Source organism: Sminthopsis crassicaudata, chromosome 5 (genome assembly GCF_048593235.1).
Source record: "Sminthopsis crassicaudata isolate SCR6 chromosome 5, ASM4859323v1, whole genome shotgun sequence".
Classification (NCBI taxonomy): Eukaryota; Metazoa; Chordata; class Mammalia; order Dasyuromorphia; family Dasyuridae; genus Sminthopsis; species Sminthopsis crassicaudata.
In genome coordinates this window covers 293,098,307-293,120,644 of record NC_133621.1, presented here as the reverse complement: position 1 = coordinate 293,120,644, position 22,338 = coordinate 293,098,307, and the positions used below count along the sequence as shown (strand labels likewise).

Genomic DNA, 22,338 nt, shown 5'->3' with positions numbered 1-22,338 from the left:
ATATAGTGAGCTGCAAAGTTGGGGTATATCTATCCATCTATCTATCATTCATCTATCTATCCATCCATCCATCCATCCTTCCATCCGTCCACTTATTTATTACCCATCCATCTATCACCTATCTATCATTCATCCATTTATCATCCATCCATCCATCTATAGATCCATCCATTCATCCATTCATTGGTCTATACATTCATTTGTCCATCCATTTATTTATCATCCATTCATCTATCTCTCCATCACCCATATGACTATCCATCTATCCATCTAGTCATCCATCTATTAATCTATCATTCATCCATCTATTTATCACTCATCTATCATCCATCTATCTATATATTTATCTAACCATCCATTCATCCATCCATCCACCTATCTATACATTCATCCATCCATCCATCGAGTTAATCTATCATCCATCCATCTATTTATTTATTATCTATCTATCACATCATAGGTTTAACAGGCAGAAACTGACTGTAGAAGTCATAGAGTTCAGCCTCTTTTTATAGATGAGGGAGGCTCAGAGAGTAAGTTACTTATACCCAGTCTGTGAAAGAAGAGAGAGATTTCAAAAGCTAGAGATGGGGGATTGGTCAGGGAGAAACCGCTAAACTAAGCCTACTCTCATATTTTGGTATTGAGAAATGTACCAGTGTTGGACTTCACAAACCATCGCAATACTCCAACTCCCCTAAGAGTTTTGCATTTTCTACAGACAAGCTCATGAAAAATTACCTGATTATTATTAATAACAATCATAACACATTTATACAGTACCTGAAGATTAATTACAAAGTATTGTTACGTGATTTTTTAAAATTTAAAATTTTTGATTAAAAAACCCATTATTTTTTCATTTCGGCAGCAGCAAAGTTGGTGCAGTTGACTGCATGGCCAAGACAGAAACACATTAGGGCTTTATTATGGCTTTCAAAGAGGAAACTTACCACTGAAGGGTGGCAGGTGTTGAATGGGGTTTGGAAGCTCGATTATTTTCTTTTTCCTCATCTGTGAAAGGAAAGAGAGAAAAATTAAGACGCCGTAGGAAAATTTTAAAATTAGAATCCTGTCATGGATGCTTCCCAGCACTGATTCAGTGGGCAGAAATGAAGAGTAAATTAAGAGATCTGAGTTTGAATCCTGGCTCTGCCTCTTTGTAGCTGAAAATTAGGAAATCCCAGCCTCTCGGCCAAGGGAGAGGGTTGTACTAAAAAGCTCCAATGGTCTCTTTACCTTTAGATCCATGACCCTGTGATCATCAGGAAAGCTAATCAAGCTTAAGGAAATGAAACAATGACAGATTGTAACTCACAAACATAACCATGGGCTTCAAGAGAATTCTTTTACCCAAGTGGCACAGTAAATTGTAAGCTTCTTGAAGGCAGGGATTATCTCTTGCCTCCTTTTTATTTTTTAATTTTGTTTCTTCCCTCTTTTTGTATCCCTTGTACTTAGCACAGTGCCTGGGACACAGTAGGTGCTTAATAAGTATTTATTGGAATCAGGAAGACTTTAGTTCGAGTCTGGTCTCGGACATTAGACACCTACTATGTGATTTGCTGAGGTTTAGTTAGCTAGTGAGTGGAATTTGAACTCAAGACTTCCCAATTCCATGGGCAATTAGGTGGTGCAGCGGATAGAACACAGGGCCTAGCATCAGCAAGATCTGAGTTCAAATCCAACCTCAGTCATTTGATCCTGATTGCCTTGAAACAACAACAAAAATTTTTTATTGATAAAAGATCACTACGGGGGAAAACTGTCTAAATCTTTTCTTAGCTGTTTTCTACGGACTGTCCTGTCCATTTTAGAGATGAAGAAACTGAGGCACAAAGAAGTAAAAGTATCAAAGATTTAGAGTTAGAGTGGATCTCACAGATCCTCTAATTCAACACTTTTGTTTTATGATGAGGTAGCTCAAGTTTGGAAAGATTAAATGATTTGCTGGGGATTTTATTGCTAATGAGTGGAATATGATAGTTTGGGGGCACAGTGGATAGAGTCCTGGGCCTAGAGTCATCAAGATCTGAGTTCAAACCAGACTCCCTTCCTAGTTCTGTGACCCTGGACAAGTCACTTAACCCCATTTGCTTCAGTTTCCTCATTTGTAAAATGAGCTGGAGAAGTAAATGATATTCCAGTATCTTTGACCAAAAAAAAAAAAAAAAAACCCCAAATGGGACACAAGTGAAATGACTGAACAATAGCAATCCTTCCACCTACAAGCTGGCCACTTTTTAACTCTCTATTCTTACTCCACACTGGCCTTCTTGCTGATTTTTCCAACTGCCACTCCATCTCCCACCCCCAAACTTTTGCCCTGGCTGTTCCCAATGCCTGGAACACCTTTACCCCCTCACTTCTATCTCTCCAAACTCTTGATTTTATGACAAGACTCATTTCGCCATCTTTTTCAGGGTCCTCAGGAAGGTAAGACAAATCAGTGACAACGTGTCTATGGCTAGCAGACTCCTATCTCCCCTTTTCATAGTCCTGGTAACAATGGGATCTTGGCTCCCTGGGCAAAACCATCCCCTACCTTCTCATCTCCCATCTGCCCATTCCCATCGCTATCCTAACCCCATCAGGCATCCCCTCCTATTCCATCATGCCCTCTGGAAGCCCCATTCTATCATTAACTAATAGCCCTTCCTATCAGACCTCTCTTCTTCATCCTCCCTCTGCCTTCTCATACTTATGGATGTCTGGCTCTCACGCCTTTCCTCTAAGAGCCTGCATCTCTCTCTGCTCTCCCCAGTCCCAATCATGCTCCTGGATGCTGTTGGAGCTGATCTGCTCCTTGGTCTTCCCTGCTATTTGTATGAACAAGCTCATCTTTGAGGGTCTCTTATCAAATCTATGACCCAAACCAAATCTTGGCTGTCATAATGCACCCATCCCTAGCTCATCCCCTCCCCTCTCTCAGGAATTCAGTACTCAGTTCACAGTCATTTGCATTACTGCTGGGAACTTCAATGTACACACTGATAGCACCTCAGAAAACTTGGCCTTTGGGGCACCTCAATATATTTAATGGCTTACAACTGAACACCATGTCCACCACCCACTGAGATAGCCATGCTCCTGATTTCACCATATATAACTCTTTTACTTTTCCATAACCCAAGAGTCTTGCAATTTCTCACCTGTCCTTCCATCTGGCCCTCTGCCTCTCTTCTACTAAACTTATTTTCTAAGTCCCTCTTCCCCCTTCTGTTTTCCCAGGCCTGCCTCATTTTTCTCTATCTTGACCTTCTACTATGCAGAGTGCCAAACTTTTTTGAATGTACAACCTTCTTAATACAAAATATTTGTATGTGAAGATTTATTTTTAAATTATCTACATATAACTTTGTATATTATAAAGCTTGTATGCAAAAAAAATTAAAGAAAGATGAGCTAAAGATGAAATAATACTTCATCCTAGAGTCAGTAGGGAGCCACAGGAGTAGTAAACTACTCAGTAAGAGCAGGGGAATGACATGGTCAGACCCATGAATTAGAAAAATCACTTTGGCAACTGTGTGAAGAATTGAAAAAGGGAGAGACTGGTGCGCAGGGAGAGCAATTAATAAGGAATAGTCTAGACCACGGGTGATGAGGTACTGAACTAGAAGCTAAGTGTGAGTAGAGAGAAGGGGACAGATACAAGAAACATTTTGGAGAAACAAAAAAACTTTGTCAACTGATCGGTGGGAGATGAGGATAATACTGAAGTTATGATCTTGAATACCTGAAAGGACAGTAGTATCCTCAAGAGTATTAGAAAAGTTTGGGCAAAGACTGGGTTTGGAGGCTAGGAGCCTGAGCCACCATTTTGGAGACTATGAACCAATTCAACTTTACATTCTCTTTTTCTGTGATCACATTTTTTCACATCTCTGTTTATACTGTTCCAAAGTGACTTTGGGTTACTCTCACCATCCATCTTCCACCATCCACCATCTTCCACCTTCCATCTTCCATCTTCCACCATCCACCTTCTATCTTCTATCTTTCAGCATCTGCTATCTTCCATCTTCCACCTTTCTTCCACCATCTTCCACCTTGGATCTTCCACCAACCAACATTTTCCACCTTCTACCTTCTATATTGCACCTTCCACCATCCACATCTTCTACCTTTTACCTTCTATCAACTACCATCCACCATCTACCCTCCAACTAAAAAGACACAGATGAAATTGAGATACTAGAAGATAACTGAAGACAGATGAATGAGATGGCAAGGTCCTATAAGAATAGTTTCAGAAAAGCTAAAAAACCAGAATTAGGTGAGGCTCACACTAGGTGCTAGACAATAAAAGGGTCTTCGAATGGGTGAGGAAAAGGGAAAGATCGGTTGTGTCATGGGAAGAACTTGAGCTTTGTAATCAGACAACCTGGGTCCAAATTCACTGATCACCTGGATCACTGATCACATTGGACAAGTTATTTATTATCTCTGTGCCTGTCTCTTCTGTTACCTAATGAGAGGGGAATTAGACTAGATCTATATTGATTCTTGCTGTCTATAGCAGGGGGTGGAGAAATAAAAGGAGAAAAAGTTGGAACACAAGGTTTTGCAAAGGTGAATGTTGAAAACTATTTTTGCATTTTCTATTAAATGCAATTTTAAATTGCATTTTCTATAAAAACATAGAAGCTATTAAAAACATAAAGCTATTAAAATGGAGGGAAAAAAACAACAAAAAAGTACTCTTGTAAAAAACTTATCCTTACCCATCTTTTATTTGAGAAGCTCACTTTTCTTCCTTTAGCAGCCTCTCGCCACATTCCATGCCTCCTTTATCTATTATGATTTCAACCTCCTTTTAGCTTGTTCTTTGTAATGATTCCCTACATTCTAGTCCAGTGGGAAATCTCATCCATGCTGGGACATGGATGACAGCGAAACCAGAGTCCCTCTTATCCAAATTCATGATTTTTCTCGAGCAGACTGGAGAAATCCAATTAGGTGACAAAACTCATTGATTCCACCTCCATCACACCCTCACCATTTTCTTTACTCAAACTCATTGCCACTACTCTAGCTCATCATGTCTTACAGCCATTTTTCATCTCTACTACTGACTGATCCCACAGATTTTAGCTTCTCCACTCTGCTATCCATCTTCTACACAGCTGTCAAATAACAATAACAGCAGCAACAATAACAACAAAACACCTTTACGAGCTATTGATCTGTCCATATCTTTATCCTGTTCTAAACCCTCAATGGTTCCCTATTGTCCTCAGAATAAAATGCACTTGGAATTTAAGGCCAGTCACAAATGACTGGTTTCCTGTCTAACCATGTATCACATGACTTCCCTTCATATATTTCATATTCTAACCAAAGTAGGCTACTAGATCTTCCCTGATCCTGCCCCTGTTCCAGGATCAAAATAGTTATTTTACAGTCTCTTGACAGTGATTCATTCTTGTTTCCTACATTTATTAATAAGTGACTCATTACCAGAAAATGGAAATAATTTTTTTGATTCAAACAATTCCTAAGTGTGAAGGCATTGCCATCAGCATCGATGGAGTAAGCTATTTTGGGAGGTAGTGAGTTGATCAGACTAATATGAGCTCAGGTTGGACACAAATAGTCCAGATTAACAATGGGGAGGAATCCTTTAAATTTGCACCTAAATTTGGGTTTTTTGAACCAATTCAATTTTGCTTTGCTCAGCACCTTCTCTGATGAGAACATGCCATGCTGGGTGGTTCTAGCTGGTGTCTCCCATGTCACACAAGTAATGTTTATGGAAAAGAGAATGTAAGCATAGTTTACCATTATGACCTACATCTAGAGATGGGAAAAAAAACAACCTTGTCCAAATCTCTAGCTCAAGAGATAGGCTGGTGTTTTAGAAACATTGACTCTTCCACTATTAGCTCTGTGGCCTTAAGAAACTCATTTTCCTTTCTCCTGAGCCTCAGCCTCTTTGTTTTCCATATGAAGAAATTGAACAAGATGATTTCTAAGGTCTTTTTCAGGTCTAAGAAGTGATTCCCATTTAACAGGTAGGCAAACTGACACCAATAAAGTATTTCCCAAGATTATAAAACTGGGTTAGTGGCAGAACTGGATTTAAAGGGTCAATCATGGGGAAGTGAAAAGAATGTTAAATGTAGAGCCAGGAGAGATGTGGCTTCTAACTCTGGTAATGTTTCTTACTAGCTGTATGGTCTCAATCTCTTTGGACCTGAGTTTCCACTTCTGTAAAATAGGAACAAAACAGATACTCTCTTGTCTGTCTCTCTCTCTTTGTCTCTTTCTGTTTGTGCCAAGACTCTCCTGTTAGGATGTGAACTCCTGAGAACACCATTAAAAGTTACACCTTGAAGTCATTATAAACTTAAAAGGAAAAGTAAGCCAAACACATAGAGATTCCTAATTTCACCCATGATTCTGTTTCTATTCTACTTTACATATGGAAATTCTCACTTTGTTTTGGTATTTATTAAAATCAGAATTTTTTATCCTTCATTAATTGTTTTATTTTTCTGATTATACATATGTTAACTTTTTTCTTTTCTTTATTTATTTAGAATTAATTTTATAATTATAATTTTTTGACAATACATATGCATGAATAATTGTTTAACAACATTATCCCTTGTATTCATTTTCCCAAATTTTCCCTTCCCTCCCTCCACTCCCTCCCCTAGATGATAGGCAATCCTATACATTAAATGTGTTACAGTTATATTAACTTTTTAATACACATTTTTATGAATCATGTTGGGAGAGAAAAATCAGAATGAAAGGGGAAAATGACAGGAGGAGGAAAAATAGAAAAAAGGAGTGAACATAGCATGTATTGATCTATATTCAATCTCTACAATTCTTTTTCTGATGCAGATAGCATTTTCTATCCAAAGTTTATTGGAATTGCCTTGGATAAATTCAGAATTTTTAAAAAAGATAATTTATTAGAAATAGAATTCAAGCTATCTGAGAATATTGCAATCATTGTATTCTCAACATTTAGCTCAGTGACTGGCATCCAGGAAACATTTGATGAGTGTTTGCACATTGATTGTATAAATTTGAATTAGTAATTATATAACACTATGTGCCAGGTACTGTCCTAAGTGCTTTTTTTTTTCTTTTTTTGCTGTGGCACTTGGGGTTGAGTGACTTGCCCAGGGTCCCACAGCCAGGAAGTGTTAAGTGTCTGAGACCAGATTTGAACTCAGGTCCTCCTGACTTCAGGGCTGGTGCTCTATCCACTGCACTATCTAGCTGGCCCCAAAGTGCTTTTTCAATCATTATCTCATTTGGTCCTTACAACAACACTATAAGGTAGCCCTATTTTACAAATAGAGAAATTACATGGGTTACACAGCTAGCACAGAACTTAGGCTCCTAAGTCCCAATTCACTATTCTTTCCATTTTACCAAATATCACTTTTTGGCCATTCCATAGGACTACTCCATTACTTTTCATGGTATTTATAGGATCATGGAGTTGGAGCTGGAAAGGATCTCAGAGAGGGGCCTAGTACAACCCTTTCATTTTAAAATAATAATTTTAAGAGCCAACATTTCCATAGTAGGCACTGTGCTAAATGATTAATAATTATCTCCTTTGATCCTCACAATAACCCTGGGAGATAAGTTCTGTTATTATTCCTGTGAAGAAACTAAAGCAAACAGGGGTTAAGTGACTTGCTAACAGTCTCACAACTAGTCCATATCTGAGAGTGGATTTGAACTCAGGTCCTGACTATAGGTGCCATGCTCTATCCACTGCAGCACCACCTAGCAGACAGGGGGTTCATAGCATCATAGATCTAGACCTGATAGAGAGCTCAGATAATATTTAATACAGTCCCTTCATTTCATGGATGAAGAAACTTGAGTGTCAGAGAAGGAAAAATGATTGACCCAAAGCCACACAGTCACAGGCAATAAAGAAAGCATTCAAATTCGGATCCTGTGAGTCCAAGTTTAGTGCAGCTGCAATCAGCTGCCTACCTTATAAAGGAAATCAAAGGATAAAAGAAAAATTCGACAAATCTCACCAGACTGCTATTGCTCTTCATCTCTCTGTCTTTATGTCAAGACAACAAGCATTTATTAAATGCTTACTGTGTACCATTATAAATACCTTTTGTTATTTGCTATTTGTGTTTCCTTTCCCCAGGGTTCCAGACTAAATGATTTCTCCATCATTTTAAAAACAAACAAAAGTATCCATTTGAAATCATTTGTTGCTGGTTTGTAATCAGCCATCATTAGACATATCAGAGAGGCAAGGTAGCCTAGTAAAGAGAAAGCCAGTCTTGGAGCTAAACAGACTAGGAATTCAGGTACCATCTCTGTGCTGTTCTGCTGCTGCTGATGTGATGATGATAGCTCAGAGGTACTTAACCAGCCGCATGTTCTCTGGTGATTTCCAGGCTTCCCATCTCCAATTGCATGTTGGGCATTTCAAACTAGGTGTCTTGGAGACATCTTGAAGCCATCATGTCTGAAATTGAGCTCATCATCTCTTCCCCCAAACCCTCCCCCCTTCCTAACTTTCCAATTTCCATTACAAGAGCTACCATCCTTCTGGGCCCTCCCACATCCAATAGGTCCTGTTGGTTCCTTTCTCAACATCTTCTACATCCTTCTCATTTGCCTCCATTTTTTTTCTAGACATGTCCAACCTGATGCAGGCCCCCATAACCTCACAACGGGACTATGCAGTAGCCTGCTGACTGGTCCTTCTGCTTCAAGCCTCTGTTCCCTTCTCCATGTCATTTTCAACTTAGCTATCAAATTATTCTTTCTAAAATGCAGATTTGATCATATCATTTTCTTTCCTTCCTTCCTTCCTTCCTTCCTTCCTTCCTTCCTTCCTTCCTTCCTTCCTTCCTTCCTTCCTTCCTTCCTTCCTTCTTTTCTTCTTTCCTGTCAGGTCCTCCTGACTTCAGGGCTGGTGCTAATCCCCTGGCTTTCAAAACCCTTACCAAACTGGCCCCTTCCCCCCTTTCCAGCTTTCTTCCACCTTATACACTCCCCCCGTCCCCCAGTGAATTCTTCCTTCCAATGATATCAGGCCCCTGACTATTTCTCAAACAAGACACTTGATTCTCCCACCTTGGGCATTTTCCCTGTTTGTGCCCCATGCCTGGGGATGCCCTCCTCCTTATCTCTGCTTCCTGGCTTTCCTGGCTTCTTTCAAGTCCCGGGTATAATTCCACCTTTCCCAATTTTCCATTCTAATGCATGATGGAAGTCTAGTGACTTCCTTTTACTAATTATTTCTTCTTTATCTTGAATAAAGCTCTGAAATGTCAGCCTTGTAAACCATGACACTGGGACCATCCTGGAAGTAAGAGTACCTTTGGCTAAAACCTTTAAATACTCAAGCACCTAAGTCACCTTTGGTCCAAAGCAGCTACATCTGATACTATGGAATAAAAAGATAGCAGAGATTCTATTTTCTTTTGCCGGGGGCCATGGCCCTTCTATACCACTTCAAAGATTTGTGGTTTTGTCCATCTGAGCAAATGATCACATATAGATCACAGCCCACCCTGTGATTTAGTAAAGTATCTTCATGAATTACGGTTGTAGAAAAATTGAGTCTCTCTTTGATCAACCTAGTGAGGAGTTAGACTGGACTTCAGGAAAGAGATCTACAGTCTTATCACTGGAGCTTTCCTAGCTTGCAGGTCCTTCCATTCAGGGGAGCTTGCCTTATATATTTTCTAAATTCCCAAGAATTTAGACCTCAGGGCATCAGAGGAGGGTTGGGATGAAGTTTCTCCTGGGGTCGGAAGGCCATCCCAGCATCCTTTGGAAGGGACGTCATCCTTTGATCAGACTGTTAGGCTCAGCCATGTGAAACCAAATTGGGCCCAGGAATTCTGGTTACTTACTTTCATCATTAGAAACATTCCCCAGAGAGGTGTGGCTGGAATAGCGTTTGTTTTCACTTTCATTGAGACATCTTTCAATCCAGCTCTCTGAAAAATAGAAAAATGTTTTGTTAGCATTTATGGGGAAGTGGGAATCTTGTAACATCGATTAATTGTTTCATTGTGCTTAAAAAAACAACAACCCATAAACTTTACTATTGCCTCCTTCTGAAACTTAACCATGTTGAAATTGGGCTTCTCCCATTACAGATTCTGGGGGGAAGAGGTCACTCTGTCAAACCCCTCAGTTTCAGAGACAAATGAGACCCAGAGAAATCAATGACTGGACCAACATTACAAAAGTGGCCAGAGACAGAATCAGATTTTTGACCTCCAGAGCTTTCCACTACAAATCCAACAAGACAATCCATTCATAGGAGCAGCTAGGTGGTGAAGTGGATAGAACACCAGGCTCGAAATCAGGACATGAATTCAAATCTAATCTCAGACACTTAACACTTCTTAGCTGTATGACCCTGGGCAAGTCACTTAATCCCTTAACCCCCCCCAAAAAAAAAATCCATTTGTTCCAAATTTAATACTCAGCTAGGGAAATTCTTGTTTTTCTTTTGTTGTTGTTTTTGAAGAAGTGCTTGGATCTCATTAATAATGATAGCAATAGCTAACATTTATATAGCACTTACTATGTGCCAGGCATCTTTACCATTATTATCTCATTTGATTCTCCCAACCACCACATGAAATAGGGGCTATTATTATCCCCATTTTATGGATGAGGAAACTGAGGCTAAGTGACTGGCCCAGGATCACAACATAGCTAGTTAGTATTAGAGATAAGATTTGAACTCAGGTCTTCCTGACTCCAAGCCTGGTTAACTCTAACCACCTGGCTATCATTAATTGGGAATTATATTATATTATGGATTGAGCATTAGCTTTGGAGCCAGGGAGTTCTGGGTTCAAATCTCATGTCAGCTACTTACTAGCTGCATCTGCCTAAACAATTTACTCAGCCTCTCTGTGCCTCAGTTTCCTCAGCTGTAAAATGATCTCAATGGTCTCTAATATCCCCCTCCTGATGCAGGACCATGTTCCTATATAAATTTAAAAAACATCATTCTGATACCCCAAGTACTTCAGCTCCATAAGAAATATTTCTCAATTATAGGCAGCTTTACCATTATTTATCAGTTAATTTTAAGTCAGATAGTTAAAATGAAATAATCCATGCTTTCAAGGATTTTGAAAATAGGGATTATTTCATTCTTCATATTTGTATCTCCAATACAGTGATTAACACATCATAGATATTTGTTATTTTTAGTCATGTATGACTCTCTGGGATCCTATGTGTGGATTTTTTTGGGGGGGTGGGAAATCGCTGGAGTGGTTTGCCATTTCTTTTTCCAGCTCATTTTTACAGATGAGGAAATTGAGATAAACAGGATGAAGTCACTTGCTCGGGGTCACACAGTCAGTGGGTGTCTGTGTCTGGATTTGAATTTAGGTTTTCCTATCCCAGATAAATTCTCTTTCCACTGCACCATCTAGCTGCCCAAATAGGTATTTAATAGATGCTTATTGATTAATAATTGACATTGTAGGTCTAGGGCAATCAATTCAAGAACTGATTTTATATTTGTTTTTATATTTTGGATCTGGGCTCTAATTTTTTTCCCCAGTTCATTTACCATAAAAACTATACCTATATTCATTTGTTTACAAGAATTAAAAAACAAGTATATATATAAACACCTTCATGTAACTTAATTTTCTTTAAAAAAAGGAATTATTATCTCTAATTTATTTCCTCAGAGGAGGAAACTGAGGTTGGGAAAGTGATAGAATTTTCTCAAGGACAAAGGGCAATGCCAGAATTTTGTATTCTAGAGGAATAGACCAAACCAAGAGTCCCTTCAGCAACCTCTCCCAACAAGTATTCATCCAGATTATGAAGGTTCTGGAGTAGAGGTGGTGGAAGAAAAGCAGAAAGTGACATGATGATGATGACATACTATAAAATGCAAGGGGATTATGGTGTTTAAATGGATTTAGAACTATTAGGGACCTTACACACCATTTTGCTCAACTTCCCTTATCTTATAGATGAAAATGTTGAGTCAGGTCAACAAGTATTTATTAAGCACCTACTATACACCAAGTATTGTGTTAAATGTTGAGGATACAAAGAGAGACCATAAACAAAAACCATAAAGCACCACACCAAAAATCCAATCCCTACTCTCCAGGAGCTTATAGCTTCAGAGAAATTAAGTTATTAAGAAATTAAGAAATATAGTTCAGAGAACTTAAGAGACTTGTTGATGGTCTTTCAAACATCAAACTCAGTTCTTATATTAATTCCAAAATGGTCAATTAAACTAAACAACCAATAGATACAAGGCCCTGTACTAAGTATTAGTACGTCTGTGAGGATGATTCGTTGTAGAATGAATTTTAGAGAGGAAGCGGGAAAATTCAATGTCAGTTCTCTAGAACTTTGGGTCCCTTTCTTAGCCAACACTTTTAAGGAACTGGAGCTGGAGAACCATCTTTCCATCTGGTGGAAACCAGATCTGATAGTTCCATTTTCTCCACCAAAAAATGCTGTGTTGCCCTATTGGGGAGGGGAGTAATACAAGAGAAAAGTTAGAAAAAGTATAAGGGAGTAGAAGTAGGTATGTATGTACCCAGCCTGAGCTCCCAAATTACTCCGTATTTACTATGCATGTACTTTCTATTAACTCATGTATGTATGCATTGTTTGTCTGGATAGAGTGTAAGCTCCATGAGGAAAATGGCTATTGTTCGGCTTCTGTCTTTGATTTGCTGGTGGCTATGAAAAGCAAAGTGACATAGGAGACAGGGCCAGCCTTAGAGCCAGAAAAATGTGGGTTCAAATCTCAAGTATCTCTTTTTTTTTCTTTTTTTTATTAATTTTTATAATTATAACATTTTCTTTGACAGTACATATGTATAGGTAGTTTTTCTTTTCTTTTTTTTTTTTTTTTTTTTTTTACAACATTAGCCCTTGTACTCCCTTCTGTTCCGAGTTTTTTCCCCTCCTTCCCTCCACCCCCCCCCAGATGGCAGGCATTCCCATACATATTAAATATCTTATAGTATATCTTATATACAATATATATGTGCAGAACCGAATTTTGTTGTTGTTGTTGCAAAGGATCAAGTATCTCTAAATCCTGGCTTTAGAGGTTAGATATCTCTTCATCTCTCAAAGCCCCCAGTAATTCTCTGAAATGATAGGTTGCAGAGTGGCTGGTAAATTTGATTGTTATAATCCACATAAACAAAAGCCTTTGGGGTCTTCAATAATTTTGAAGAGCACAAAAGGGTTCAGAGATCAAAAAAGTTTGAGAACTGCTGCTATCACATGCCCAGTCCCTATCTTCTTCAGACCCATAGAAGCTGTTTGATAAATAGTTAATGGTAGATTGATTGCTATCCAATGCCTCTTCCAGATCAAAGACTTTATGTAATTGACTTCTTTTCAATATCTTAGATTCAGAATGAGATAATGACAACAGCCGCGTATGAATGGTTCCAGCGTTATATAGACACAAAATGTTAAGAGACCTAGAGGAAGGCCTTTGGTACGGGGCTCAGATCATCTATGAAATATGTATACAAATATGGACTCTATGAAGCTTATGTCCCAGAGAAATCAAAGACAGGAAGAAGGTTCATATGGGCAAAAACACTTATAGCAGCCCTTTTGGTGGTGGCAAAATAAGGAGATGCCCTTCAATTGGGAGTTAAACAAGCAGTGAATGTGAGGGAATATTATTGTGCAATAAGAAATGATGAATAGACAGATTTCGGAAAGACTTGTACAAACTGATGCAAAGTGAAATAAGCAGAACCAGGAAAACATCATACACAGTATCAGCACCACTGAGGGATGACCAGCTATGAATGACTTGGCTCTTCTTAGCAACACAATGATCCAAGAGAAAGTACAAAGTACTCACGAGTGAAAATCTTATCCATAGCCAGAGAAAGAACTGAGGGACTGTGAATGCAGATATATTATGATATGGGAGCCACTTGCCAGTGGCTGCTGGAGGTCTAACTCAGACCTGTAGAAACGGATCTCTTCATGTGAGAGGATGATGAGGATACAAAGAGACTGAGAGGCAGTTGCTGTTCAAAGGACACTACACAGATGGAAGCATGGGCTTTTTTTTTCACTTACTTTATTCATTCTTGTGTTTTTTTCCCCTTTTCATCTATTTCTTTCACTACTATGGAATCTGGAAATATATTTTACATGAGAACACATGCATAAACTATATCAAACTTCCTACCATCTTCAGAAAAAGAGAGGGAGAAAAAATATTTAGAACACAAAATCTTGTAAATATAAATGCTAAAAATTTTCTTGACATGTATCTGGTGAAAAAATCAAACTATTAACATGCTAAAATATTTAGAGCAGCGCTTATTATTGTGGTAAAGAACTAGAAACTGAAGAGGAACCCATCTTTTGGGGAACAAATGAATAAATTATAGCATAACATGTTGCTGTTCAATCATGGCCAATACTTCACGAATTCATTAAATTGTTAAGCTCTTGAGAGTAGTAACTATATATATATATATATATATATATATATATATATCACTAACACTTAGCATAGTATCTTGGACACAGTAAGTGCTTAATAAATGTTTATCAAATTGGGAAAGCGAATTAAGATAGGTTCTCCCCTCCAAAAAAAGAGAGAAGAAAATAGAAGGAAGGTCAGAAAGAATCGCAAACAGAATGACTTTGAAATCTAGGTTGAATTTATGATGTTCTTTAAAAAAAAAAAAACACAGAGTGTGCATTATAGAGATTCAGTTTCATGTACAAATCCTCTCCTGCTCTACAATGGATATACTTTAAGGGGCAGTTAGATGGCACAGATGGAGCAACCACCCTGGAATCAGGAGGACCTGAATTCAAATCCAGCCTGAGACACTTAACACTTACTAGCTATGTGACCCCAGGGAAGCCACTTCACTCCAACTGCCTCTCATACACAAAAAATAAAATATTGTTTAAAAAAATATAAATATAGGATCATAGGTTCAGAACTAGAAGATACCTTAGAGTCAAACCTACTGATTCTACAGATAAGGAAATAGAGGCACAGAGAGGATAAATGATTAAAGCACAATTTGAACACTGAACTTCCTGATTCAAAGTACAGTGGTGCTGCCTCCATGGACAATTAACCTAGTGCCTAAGCAAACACACCCCTAAGAAATCATGGACCCATTAACTCTTCAAAGTAAATAGTGTCACATGACCAGATGCAGCATAATCAATTTTATCTACTTTCATACTGTTGGACGCATCTTTAACAAGTCCAAAAGAAGGGATGAGCAGAGACACCTTCCTCTTCTTGGTAACAACACCAAAATGGACAAAAATACACACACGTGAGCTTGGGCTTAGTTATTACCTGAAAATCACACAAGGGAATGGCATCTGACCAAGAAAGCTGGAGTATTAATTCTACCTGTTGGAGACTTTTCTCTAGTCTGCCCCCTACTGATAAATGTGAAAAAAAATTTAGGGATGGAGAATCCTAACAGAGCATCTTACATTAAAGAAAGTGAAAGGAAAATAGGGATGATGTTACTCTGTAGATGAGGGAAGACAAAGGCAAATTGCACCATGGACAGATGCCAAGTGTATATTTCTGCCTATTTTTGGTCCTACTAAGTAGTTCATTTTTTTTAGGTCTTTCCTTTTCACTTAATGGAAGGATAGATGATACCTAAGAGAAAAAGAAGGATTAGATGTTAAGAGTTGAGAGGGACCTATTACTTTTAAAGCAGGGGTTCTTAATCTAGGGTAGATGAACTTTTAACAATAAAATCTCAATTGTATTCTTATATAGTTGACTTTCTTTCTGATCCTATTACTTTTTTAAAACTTTTTTTAAAAATGTAAATCCTATCTACCAAAGTGCCCAATTATCTTGGAACAAGGCACCCAGGTCCTATTAGTGTGATCAGTTGTAGATGTTTCTCATGTACCAATTTCTTTAAGTTATCTTCAAAGTGGCTCCAGATACTCCAAGGTCTTTTAACAATTGGTGGTCTCCAGGTCTCCAAAATGTTTTCCAGAATCTCATTTGAGCCTCGTAATAACTCTACAAAATATGTGTTACAAGTGTGAATTACAGATAAGGAAACTGAGACCCAATGTCTAAGGTCATACAATTAGGTAGCAATGGTTGTAGCCAGAAGTCAAAGAGAGGTTTTCTGAGGTTTCAAAAGAGGAGAAAACTTTAGACCATAGAGAGGAAGTCACAACCTCAGGTTCACAGAATCTTGAATTTAGGAGGCCTTAGGACTAGCTAGTGGGACCTGCTAAAGGTGAGTTCATCCAACCACCTTATTTTGCAAAGCTGGGAGGCCTCTCAGAAACCCTCTAGTTTAATTCTCTCACTTTGTAAAGTACCTGCCATCATACCAGGAAGATTCAAACTCAAGACCTCTGACTATGGAGCCAGCATTGGTTCCACCATAATTAAAGACAGAACAGAAGTCTAAGCCTGCTTGTCTGATTCCGAATCCAACTGTCTTTTCCATAATACCACATTTTCTCTTAAATTATTAAATTATCAAAACCATAATCCAAATGCACTCCATAAACAACATGGAAAACAAAACTCATGTTCTTAAGGCCAGGCTCTGGTCTGGAAGTGTTAACTCAGTTCAATTCATCACTTAGTAAGCCCCTACTATGTGCCAGGCACTGTGACATTCGAGGAAAACAAAGACCAGAAAACCAACCAATCAAGAGCTTAAATCCGACTAGACTGACTATAATAATTAATTATATTATAATTATAATGGTAAAAATTATGATGAAGATAATGATGATGTTGACAAAGCAACGGTAGCTGACTTCAGAACCAAAACTATGTTCAAGTCTGGTTGCAGCCACACCAGCTGATGCTGGGCTTTTTAATCTCTCCAAGCCCCAGGCTGTTCTTTCAGAATAGAAATTATAGAGTAAAGCTTCTTAAACTATAAGTAATTGAATGTGGGGATTGCAGAAAAATTTGGCAAGAGTAAAAGATTTCTGAATGCTCTACATCCTGCAGTATCAAATATTCTGCCGATTAATTCTTTAAATAAAGTTCTTTACATAAAAGTGTGGGCAGCTAGTTGGTGCAGTGGATTGAGCACCAGCCCCAAAGTCAGGAGGACCTGAGTTCAAATCTGGTCTCATACACTTAACACTTCCTAGCTGTGTGACCCTGGGCAAGTCACTTCACCCCAATTGCCTCTACAAAATAAATAAATAAAGTAAACAAGCAGATCCATATCATGAGTATACAAATTTTCTTTCATCTTTAATAAATGGTAAAATTATGCATATACAAAAGAATTGTTTTAAAATAAATCTCTTTATGATTTATTATCAGTAAATGTTTGGTTTGTATACCTATTTTATACATTTGTATGCCCAGAGTTGCATAAAAATTTCTCAAGTGAAATAAAAATCTAGAATGGGAAACGTTTGAGAAGCCCAGGTCTAGAGGACTAGCTAAGGAGGGAGTTTCCACACTGGAAGTAAGTTCCTCATTCAATGAATTGCAGCATCAGGCCAAAGACAATGATAGAAATGATAGCACCAAATAGCTTACGATTGTAGCAGTACCATTTCTACCACAAGATTTTATCCTCTACAGTATCTGAAAACCATCAGGAATTCTCAGCCCCAGTTGCCCTCTGCATGAGCTGTTGTTGACCCATCTGTCCTAATTCCAGTCATCTCGTAGAGAACCAGGCTGGTGAATGGGTCACCTCCTCCATCTTTTCTGCTATCTACTTTTTTAAAAAATGTATTTCGAGTCCACATTTCTTTATGAATCATGTTGAGCAAGAAAAATCAGAACGGAAGGGAACCAAAAAAACATAAAAAAGAAATGAGCATATCATATGTTGATTTACCTTCAATCCCCATAGTTCTTTTTCTGGATGCAGAGGGTGTTTTCTTTCCAAAGTCTATTGGGATTGTTTTGGATCACTGAACCACTGAGAAGAACCAAGTCTTTCATAGCTGATCATCATATATTTTTTGCTATTATTGTGTACAATGTATTCCTTGTTCTACTTGCTTCCCTCAGCATCAGTTCATGTAAATCTTTCTAGGCTTTTCTAAAATCAGCTTCTTCATCATTTTTTACAGAACAATAATATTCCATTACCTTCATATACCACAACTTGTCCAGCCATTACTTAATAGATGGCTACCCATTTTCCAATTCTTTGCCGCCACAAAAAGAGCTGCTACAAACAGCTTTGCACATGTGGGTTTCTGCTATCTGCTTTTCCTTAGTCATGAACTTTAGTCATTTGGGGATCAAAAGCTGGTCCACCAAGATGGTATCTCTCAATTTTACAATTTTTTAAAACTAAGCAGTCAGCAACTACATGTACCACCAGACACACGATACAGCAGTAAAGCTTGGACCTGAGTCTCAGGAGGCTTAGCCAGGAACTACTTGGGTGCCTTTGGACAAGCCTCCATCTGAACTTTCTCGTGCAGGACATGAGAACATGGGACCAGATAGTCAGTTTTCTATTTGGGGAGATGAGTCTAAATTAACCATTAAATTAACCATAAATTAACCATAACAAATTTTCCTGTGATGCTATGAAATGTTACTGATAACTTGTGGTACTCTGTCATGTTTCAATATATAAATGTCTCTGTCCGACTATTAACATGTTGTAATTATTTTCATTCCCAGCCTTTTATGTCATAGTGCTGTTCCCCCACTCATTCATACTCATAACATCACATCATAAAAGAGATTTTAGGTCATCTAGCTCAAGCCTCTAAATTTGCAATTGGAGATTCAGTGACTTGTCCCAAGTACCAAGTATCAGAGATGGGATTTGAGTCCCAGGCCTCTGATCCCAGAGCCTCGCACTGCAGAAGCCCCTTCATCAGCCTCTCTGCATCAGCAACATCTCATCAATGCCTCCTTTGCCCTGATGCTGCCATCACCCTACTTCAGACAAGACTATCCATCACCAGAACCCTTCTCATCAACTCCTATCTCCTCTATTAGACAGAGAGCTCCTTGCAAGCAACAATGACCTTTTATCACCTCAGAACTCCCATCAGCATCCAGCCCATGGTCTCACGCCCCACTTCTGGCACCAATAAACCCAAATTCCTGTGTCTGATTTAAAGTTCTTCCTAGTTTGCCTCCCAACTACCTTTGTACCTTAGTACAACTATTAATTGTATCCATCCTCTTATACCAACTCATTCATTCAGTCAGGAGGAACTTTGTTTTATCATGGCTCGATCCTCACCCAGACCTAGAATCCCTCCCCTCATCACCTTCCTGGCTCCCTTGAGTGGGCATCTTAGTGCTACCCACTAAAATTACTCTGTATTTTTGTGTTGCTTCCTTTGTGTACTGTTTCAGAAAGCTTGATACAGTAGAAAGAGCATGGACTTAAATTTAGAAGTTTCAATCCAAGCTTTTCCACTACCTGCCCTTGTGACTTTAGACAAGTCACTTCCCTGGGCTTTAGCTTCCTCATCAACAAAATAGGAATGTTGGATTAGATGAGTTTTCAGGTCCCTTCTTCTATGAACCCTCTAAGGATATGTAAGCTCTTTGAGGGCAGGACTGTTACATTTTAAAATGCATGTCCTCAAGCCCAAGCAGAGTGCCTCTACTTAACCCTTGGTAAATGCTTAGAGAAGTTTAACTGAATTGCCTAGAAAACAGAATTAACGAATGAATTCTAAGAAAAACAGGATAGAAAAAGGAACACAGAAAGATTACTTTTCAAATTAATGAAACAAGAAATTGTTCACTCCTTATTCCTCCAGAGTTTATAGCTGGTATCTGGCAGTGTATTGGGGAGGGGGGGGGAAGAGGGAGGTTGATATATATATATATATATATATATATATATTCCACCCCCCCAGGCTGGGGTTAAGTGACTTGCCCAGGGTCACACAGCTGGGAAGTGTTAAGTGTCTGAGACCACATTTGAATTTGAGTCCTCTTGAATTCAAGGCTGGTGCTCTATCCACTGCCCCACCTAGCTGCCCCTGGGAGGTTGATATATTAACAAGTCTAGTTTCTGGAGCCTCCTGAGTTGAAAAGCATCCTCTCATGGCACTGCCTGGTGACCTGAAAAGACTTGAGGATGAGAACAGAACTGCACAGAGTTTCTGAAATACTTTAGAAAGATTTTAACAGACACGGCATTACCAGGACACCGATCTGCAGTTTCTTCTGTTACATGTGAGAAAACAGAAACCAAGTGAAGTGATTGTCTCAGGGGGAGGGGAGCAGAGCCAGGAAACTCCTCTAAATTCCCATTCAGTAAGTCCTGCCATTTCCTAGATTTTAGGTGTGTGGATAAGGGGAAGAAGTCTTGGATCAGAACCTATGTTCAAATCCCAGCTCTGTTACCAGCTGGCTCGATGACCTTTGTTCAAATCATTTGGACCAGCCCAGCATCTGTTTTCACATCTGTAAAATGGGACTCCAGCTGGTCACTATTACCTACCTCATGATACAGTTGTGGAGATGGTGCTTTGTAAAGCATCAAGTGTGTTTAATGCAATAATATTTCAATAAGAAATAAGTAATGACAGAGAAGTATTGGAAAACTTTATCATCATAGCTAATATTTATAAAGTGCGTCAGCCATATTAATATTATTTTAAATGTATGTCTATGTATGTGTAAGTGCATATGTATATATGTGTGTGTATATACATGTATATGTACATATAGAAATATGTATTATGTATGCACATGTAATGGAAAGATTACACCTACACATATACATGTATACATATACAGTGTATATACACTGTAATATATATATATATATATATATATATGTGTGTGTATATAATATATACACATAAATATATTCATGCTTAACTGTAGCCTGTTTAGGAAAAGTAGGGGAAATGAAAGGGGAAAAAAATAAAGTAAAAAATGCCCAGCAGAGAACAAAAGAATAACTTACAAGGAAGCAAAGATGGATATAATGTCACGAATATAATCATTTCTTTATCATATATGCTTTCTTCAAATGGAAATTTATTAAACATTTCAAATCCTCCATGATGTTCTTTCTATTGGGCACATGACAATTTTTTGTTGTGATGGTTTTATTTTGGATCTTTTTTGGGCACATTCAATAGTTTTTTGTTGTTATTTTGTTTTGTATTTTTTATGACACAATTGGGGTTAAGTGACTTGTTCAGGGTGTCTGAGGTTAGATTTGAACTCATGTCCTCTCAACTCTAATGCTGTTACTCTAGCTTACAACACCATCTAGCTTTCCCAACAACAGTTTAGCTTTTTTTCCCTTTTCTGTCTTTTTTTTTTTCATCCTCTCATTTTGGATTTCATTTTAAATAAATATTTGTTAGTTTAAAAAAAATAAAGAGCCTTTATATACCAAGAGCTATGCTAAACACTTTTGCTATTTTACAATAATCCTGGGAGTAGGGGAGATGTGGAAACTGAGGCAAACAATGGTTAACTGGTTTGCTCACCATGGCACGGCTACTAAGTGTCTAAGGTAGGATTTTAACTCAGGTCTTCTTATGCAACTTTTTTATAAGAACTGATAGTAAGGGGGAAATGACCTAGGTAAGCACTGTCACAATGTCTGTGACCTAACTCGTCTGCCTCATTTGACACCTGGCGGACCATATCATAGAGTTGGGTGGGACCTTGGAAGTCCCGATCCACTGTTATTAGACAGATGAGGCAGCCCAGGCCGGGAGCAGCAAGGGACGTGTCCAAGATCCCACAGGTAGCCAGTGTCAGAATGAGGATCAGGGGCTCCCCTCATCCAGGGATCTCCAGCCAAGCTCCTCCCTGGCCAAGGAGGCTGTGAACGGCCCGATTGTTCCCCTTTGGGGACTAACAGAGCGGGCTAAAGAAACAGCTTCTCTTGAACGGTAACCCTATGACCCAGATCCCAGAGCAACACAGTCCCAGGCCCCCGGGCCTTTGTATCTGCCTGCCCCTGTTGGCAGGAGGAGGGCCCCTCCCAGGGGCTCATCCACTGGCCGTTTCTTTGGGTTTCTTACAGCTGCCCCCTCCAACACATTTATTTATGATGACCCTACTATGTGCCCCTCCTTCTGTTCTCACTCACGCTCTCAGGTCCAGCAGGTCTACTTTGTAGCTGTTAAAGGGGCCCTGCCCCAAACCTAGGTCTCTCTGCCAATGGTATCTCAGGTTACAAAGCTCTATGTGGCCTGAATCAAGAACTAGGAGGCTGCGTTTGAGACCAGCCTGGCCCTGAGCTGAATGATCCTGCCATCAACTAGTCTAAGTTCAGCCATTTACTGCTGTGTAACTTTGGAAAACTTAATTAACCTATCTGGGCTGGAGTGCAAAATGAGGGAGTTGGACCAGACCACCTCTAAAGC

General features: G+C 38.8%; 1 protein-coding gene across 3 annotated transcripts in view; it reads right to left on the bottom strand.

Annotated features, from left to right (window-relative positions):
• RFX4 (regulatory factor X4) overlaps positions 1 to 22,338 on the bottom strand; it is a 133,581-nt gene that overhangs the window by 78,210 nt on the left and 33,033 nt on the right. For all 3 annotated transcript variants that reach the window (XM_074271484.1, XM_074271485.1, XM_074271486.1), the window contains 2 exons: positions 9,873 to 9,959; positions 954 to 1,014 (listed from right to left, as the gene is read on the bottom strand). In XM_074271484.1, coding sequence (XP_074127585.1) covers positions 954 to 1,014; positions 9,873 to 9,959 — 148 coding nt within the window. The remainder of the gene's footprint in view (positions 1 to 953; positions 1,015 to 9,872; positions 9,960 to 22,338) is intronic.